General features: G+C 29.7%; 1 protein-coding gene across 1 annotated transcript; it reads left to right on the forward strand.

Moving 5' to 3' along the window:
• Positions 1-2,122: 2,122 nt before the first annotated feature.
• On the forward strand, positions 2,123-6,310 carry LOC106687622 (protein takeout; the record flags this gene model as incomplete). Its single annotated transcript, XM_014431607.3, is given in 3 exon segments — positions 2,123-2,265; positions 2,369-2,518; positions 5,892-6,310. Coding segments are annotated over 3 exon segments (703 nt in total), but the record flags the coding sequence as incomplete, so codon positions are not given.
• Between the last annotated feature and the right edge of the window lie 775 nt (positions 6,311-7,085).

A 7,085-nucleotide genomic window follows, 5' to 3' on the forward strand; every position in this document is an offset into this window, starting at 1 on the left:
TTTAAGTGTTATTTGTAGTAAAGTGTCAGTTTCCGATTGCATAGAAACCCGCCCTGAGATGAAGAGTCTATTATATTATAAAATTTAAATAAAATTCTCCTATCTGTTAAATTTTAAAGCTTTTCATTTGAACCCAAGCTATCTTTTAGATATGATAATTAAGTAAAAAAAATATCAAATTCCATTTATTTAATTTTAATAATTTTTGAATATTACAATATATATGTGAAGACATTATATGCCTCGGTAACTAAATTAAAAAGTTTCTGATAAAAATGCTAGAATGAAGGTTGAATGTGTAGGTAATTTATATGAATTTATGTAATAAGAACTTATTATTTGTTATTTACGTTTCCTTTTATTTCACCTACCATTATTTTGTTTCAACAATAAAAATAGAGTAAAATGAATGAAATAACCAACAAAATTCAAAAGAACAAAACAAGCGTGTGAATACCAACTTTTGTTGTTCCCTTTGTTTACCAAGGATTCGTACAAGTCTTGGATTTGTGGCAAGTGACAAACGTGTACACCCAGGTGTAGAACCATTATAATATACACAAATCAAAACTTTTTTTTATTTTAAAACTTAACTACCAAAAGAACTCACCACAAAAAATACTTAGACTAAAATATTACAAAAAAAAAAAAACTGAAAGCAATACCCCCAAACTTAGTGAAATATAAAATATTTTTCAGGCAGATTAGAAAAGATTGCCAAAGGGCATTATGGTTAATTTAGTCATAGTACAAGAGCCGGGAAGAAAAAAGGCAGTTATCTCACCCCAATTTTTGATTATTTTAATGAAAACTATGTATAATTACTAGTCAAAATTGATGAGTCTGCTAAGTATAGGTAGGGGGAATAAAAAATAGCCGCTGCTTGAAACCCGAAAAAAACATGAAAATCTAAAAGAACATTATTTAAAAAAGATTAAATTTTCTGAAATATGAGCCATAAAAGGGATATTTACGTCCAATAGTTTAAAAAAGCAACATTTCATAAAAATATACTGAAATATCAGTTAGTGAATTTATTTTGAAAAATCTATATCTGAATAACCATCCAACGTACAGATGTCTATTAGCACTTGAATTAAAGTTAGTTTAATGTACTAGAAAGTAGTTTATGAACTTTACCTACGTAGGAATAGTAGTTTTCATGATATATGCTAAAATAAATTGATTTATAGTTGCTTGGACAATAAGTTTGATATATGAAAAACTTCATTTCAGAAACCATTTGAAGTACAGATGTCTGCCAGCGCTCAAATTAAAGCTAGTTAAATTGACTATAAAATAGTCAATGATGTTATTCTTTATAGGAGTAGTAGTTTTTATGATGATATTTGACAAAATAAACTCGGAAAATGTTAATTTCTAGTTGTTCGTTTAAAATGTTGGATTTTTGAAAAAATATATCTCTAGACTCATAAGACGCACATATGTCTGCCAACGTAAATAAAGGAAATTTAACTTACTATAAAGTAGTTTATTACACTTATCTTCGTAGAGGTAGTAGTTTTTATGATATTCACATATGAATGTACTATCAACTATTACTCCTACGAAGATGAACATCATAAACTACTTTATAGCTCATTAAACTAGCTTTAATTTGAGTGCTAATAGACATCTGTTCGTCAAATGGTTTTTGAGATATTGATTTTTCAAAATAAATTCACTAACTACTGATCTTTCAGTACATCCCATACAACATTTTTATGAAATGTTGCTTTTTAAAAAGCTATATCTCGAGAACTAATTAAGGTAAATAACTCTATTAGGGCTCATATTTTATTAAATTTACTCTTCTTTAAATGACGTTCTCTTAGGTGTAGTTGTGTTGTTGCTACTTTTTAAGATATAGAGCTCCGAATGAAAAATTAATTTTTTTTATCATGTTGAAACAGCCGCCATTTTTTATTTCCCCTGCCTATACTTGGCAGACTCATCAATTTTGAGTATTAATTATACATAGTTTTCATTAAAGTAATCAAACGCTGGGGTGAGCTAACTGCCTTTTTTCTCCTCTTAGGCTCTTGTACTATCAATAAGATTCATTCTGACTGCTGTTACAGGCAGTCACTCCTACTTCAGAACTGAATCAAGCTTTGGTCAGCAGGTCGGAGGTGAAGAAGTCTACAGTTAAAGCAGATATCCAATTGATGGTACCACAGATTTTAATGCGAGGAAGGTTCTATATCAACGGCAGGTTCGGAGTGTGGCCTATTGCGGGAGGTGGTCCCTATAACATTACTACAGGTAGTTACTTTTTTTTTAGACAAAGTCATCTTATTTCATTATAATCAAAGGATACCATTAATATAAACATTTTGAGGAAGTTGTTGAGAGTGTAACTGTACAGGAGAGGTACGAGGAGAGTGGCGACTTCGAGGAAGGCAAATAAACCACGAAGGTACAACTCGACTGCAGCTGGATGAATGCAAGTTGACTCCAAGACTATCCTATCTCCATCTCGAGGCTGATAACTTCTTGAGGTCCAATCCTGCGTTAAGTAAGTGGTTATTGCCTTATAGACGATATTAATATTGGCCTACATTATAAAATTTAAAAGGTTTATAGAATACCCCAATTTTCCTTCTCGCCCTCACTCAGTCTCCACCAGTGACGCAGCTGGGACAGAAGCGCTGGAATCCCTCAGGGTCCTGCCTTGCCTTCCACAAGAACTACAAGAGCCGGGAAGAAAAAAAGGCAGTTATTACACCCCAATTTTTGGTTACTTTAATGAAAACTATGTATAATTACTAGTCAAAACTGATGAGTCTGCCAAGTATAGGTAGGGGGAATAAGAAATGGCGGCTGTTTCAACTCCTTAAAAAAACATTAATTTTTCATTCGGAGCTCTATTTCATAAAAAATACCAAAAACACTAGAAATTCAGAAAGAACATTATTTAAAGAAGAGTAAATTTGCTGACATATGAGCCATAATAGAGCTATGTACGTCCAATACTTCTCGAGATATAGCCTTTTAAAAAGTACACTTCGTATTTCATGTAAAAATGTACTGAAATATCAGTAGTTGGTGAATCCATTTTGAGAAATCTATATCTCAATGACCATTAAACGTACAAATGTCTATTGGCATTCAAATTAAATCTAAATAATTGTACTATAAGGTAGTTTATGACCTTTACCTTCGAAGGAATAGTAGTTTTCATGATAGTAGATAAATAAAATTGATTTATAGTTGCTCGGACAAAAAGTTTTGTGTGATAAAAATGTGCGAATTTCAGTTTCAGCTTTGGTATTTGGGCTACTGCACCTCATTAATTAGACAACCATTTCTTCGCCCCTTCAATAGTTAGGAAAACGGGACAGCAATGTAGTTCGGTCATGCGGGATAGAGTGCAGCAACTCTGAAATCACAACCCGATCTAGTACAAGAGCCCAAGAGGAGGGAAAAGTCAATTAGTAAACCCCAATTTCTGGTTACTTTAACAAAAACTATGTATAATTACTTGCCAAGTATAGTTATATACTTGGCATAACTATATATAGGTGGAATACAAAATGGCGATTATTTCAAAAGATTAAAAAAAATATTTTTTTATTCGAAGCTCTATATCTTTGAAACTAGATAAATATTTTAAATTATGAAAAACTTTATTTCAGAAACCATTGAACGTACAGATGTCTGCTTGCACTCAAATTAAAGCTAGTTAAATTTACAATAAAGTAGTTTATAATGTTTATCTATGTAGGAATTGTAGTTTTTATGATATTTGACAAAATAAACTCACAGAATGTAAATTTCTAGTTGTTCGTATAAAATGTTGGATTTTTGAAAAATATATCTCTAGACCCATAAGACTTACATATGTCTGCCAGCACTCAAAATAAAAGAAATTTAACTTACTATAAAGTAGATTATGACACTTATCTTCGTAGGGGTAGTAGTTTTTATGATATTCACCTATGAATATAAATTTTGAAAATGAAAATTTGTCCGAAGAACTATAAATTGATTTATTTTAGCAGATTTAATGAAAACTACTACTCCTACGTAAATAAACGTTATGATCATCTTTATAGGTCATTAAACTAGCTATAATTGGAGTGCTAATAGACATCTGTACGTCAAATGGTTTTTGAGATATAGATTTTTAAAATGAATTCACTAACTACTGATCTTTCAGTCCATCCCATACAACATTATTATGAAATGTTGCTTTTTAAAAAGCTATATCTCCAGAACTATTGGACGTAAATAGCTCTATTAGGGCTCACAGTTTAGCAAATTTACTCTACTTTAAATTATGCTCTCTTAGATTTTCTATAATAGCCGACATTTTTTATTGCCCCTACGTATACTTGGTAAACTCATCAATTTTGACTATTAATTATACATAGTTTTCATTAAAGTAATTAAAAACTGGGGTGAGATAATTGCCTTTTTTCTCCTCTTGGGCTCTTGTACTAAAGGGAGTGGTAAGGCTTGGCTCGGAGTTACCCTGCAGAATGTAAATATTATATATCGGTGTGAATGTGTATTTATTTTATTGTTTATTAAATTTAATTTTTTTTGTTTTGTACATAAATTATTATTATTTGATCAGTTTTTATCATATTTTTTAAACAGATTCATATCTTCATTTATACAAATCATCCTAGTATTTTCTTTTATTTATATATTTCTTTATTATTATTATTTTAAATTTAATTTTTTTTCTTTTAATTGACTACTATTGTTATAATTTTCCTTTTTCTCCTTTTTTCTGTTATTCTTCTATTTCTGTATTTATTGTATGAATGAATGTTTGAAGACTAATAGTTGATACCCTTAAATTGTGACAGATTCTCTTCAATAAAATTTTAAAAATGGTTTCCCTTGATTCCTCTGCAATAAATATCAAGAAATGGAGGTTTCTCTGTCATACTCTAACCCATAATCTACAGTGGTTAATGAATCAATAATATTTTTTTATTAATATTAATAATTTTATTTAATATTAATAATAATAATATTCTTTATTTATTCTGGGATTGATCCCTTAGAATAATATACAGGCATCAAAATCAGGCTTTAGAGCCTTAGAGTACAATACAAAATAAAAATGAAATAATAAAACGTCATAAAATATGATGAAATATTGAATTTGAAAAGATAAAAATGAACAACAATAATTAACAGAATATATAAAATAAGAATAGAACAAATAAAATAAAATCATGTCATATCATTAAACATAAGATGACTAACACTTCTGATAATAGATAAAAAGAAAAACAAAATCAAATACAATTAAACTAAAAATAATATTTTAGTGAATATGTATATTTCTTTTAATTCAAATATTAATTCCCTGGAGGGGGAAATCGTGTTAGTGTATTAGTTTAATGCAAATTATTATAATGTTAAATATGTACACATAAAATGCCTTGCATGCCACTATAGATAATTTAGGCGGCATCACAGTGGCGGCGTCTTCGGGGTCTTCCGGTGTCCGCGGCAAAGGGGGGCATCAGAAAATGAGACCCCCCACCCCGAGTTTATACAAATTCAAAAAAGAACCGAAAATATCGGATTATGTAAATCCGACAAACATATTATAATATTGAAATAGTAAGAAGTAATACAAAAAGATAACTAACACTAAAAATATTAGAAAATGAAAAACAAAAATTATTAAAAGTCAAACAGAGCTCAAGGAAAATAATTTAAATTAACACAATGAGAAATTTATACATAATGTATATTGTTTATTTCCGCACATTTCTCATTTTATAATATTGATAAATAATTATTTGTATACTATATTACAATGTGACAGAAACCCTCAGTAATACTGATAATAATATTTTTAATTTATCTATGCACTAACATATCTTTCGGTAACTGTAGTTTTAAATCCTTTATATTTACAGGCAAAATGGTTGTCGGCTTCACCAACAGATTTTGGCCTCTTCTTTATGAAGACTCGTTACCCAACCTTGAACAAAATCTTGAAAGATTCGGGTTAGATATTTTGAACAAGATCTTCATTAAATTTCCTTTTCATGAAATCTTTCCAAACGCAACAACGACAACTACAACTACAACAACAACACAGAGAACAACTACAACAAGAGCAACCACAAGAAGGACAACTCCAAGAACAACACAAAGGCCTACAACAAGAAGGACTCAGAGAACTTCGACTCAAAGAACTACAACAACACGCAGAGCAACAAGAAGGACAACACCAAGGACTACAACAACAGTAATGACTACGCCACGCAGTACGCAGCCAACAACTAGGAAGATAATCAAATTTGAGGTTTTCTTATTAGGTTAAAGTTTTTAAGAAAAGATTTATTATTGTTAAAGATTGATTTTTTATATTTAAATAAAATTTGCAAAAATTTGATGTGTATATTTACTGATCAAATTCAATATCATGAAATACAATTAAAACACTATAAGAATAAAATAAACATAACCATACCAACAAATTTTAATTTATTCCTTAGTTGAAGGTATTCAAGGATAATTAAATATACAATGATAAAAGTGACATTGATTGCAGAATACAGAAATTAGGACTTTTTGACTTTGAAGAATACCATATTATCATGATAATATGAAGATACTTCACAGCTGTGAGGCTCACCCACTCCTATCTTATCTCAAAAGAAACGCCTCCGAACTGCTAGTATTGCAACAACAATTTGACAACCATCCTTATTTTCAAAGAATGACCATATTTCACATCATACCTCAATAGCTTATACTACAAGAGCCCAAGAGAATAAAAAATTCAGTTGTTTCTCCCCAATTTTAGATTACTTTAATGCTACTTACTTAATACAAAGCTATGTATAATTACTAGTCAAAATTGATGAGTCTGTCAAGTATACGTAGGGGAAATACAAAATGGCGGCTTTTTAAAAACGTTAAAAATAATTATTTTTTTATTCGGAGCTCTATAACTAAAAACTTAAAAACTACCAACAACACTAGAAAATCTAAAAGAATATTATTTAAAGAAGAGTAAATTTGCTGAAATATTAGCCCTAATAGAGCTATTTACGTCAAGTAGTTCTCGAGATATAGCTTTTTAAAGAGCAATATTTCATAAA

The sequence above is a fragment of the Halyomorpha halys genome, unplaced genomic scaffold (assembly GCF_000696795.3).
Source record: "Halyomorpha halys isolate HHAL.00 unplaced genomic scaffold, Hhal_1.1 Scaffold39.1, whole genome shotgun sequence".
In the NCBI taxonomy this organism is placed as follows: Eukaryota; Metazoa; Arthropoda; class Insecta; order Hemiptera; family Pentatomidae; genus Halyomorpha; species Halyomorpha halys.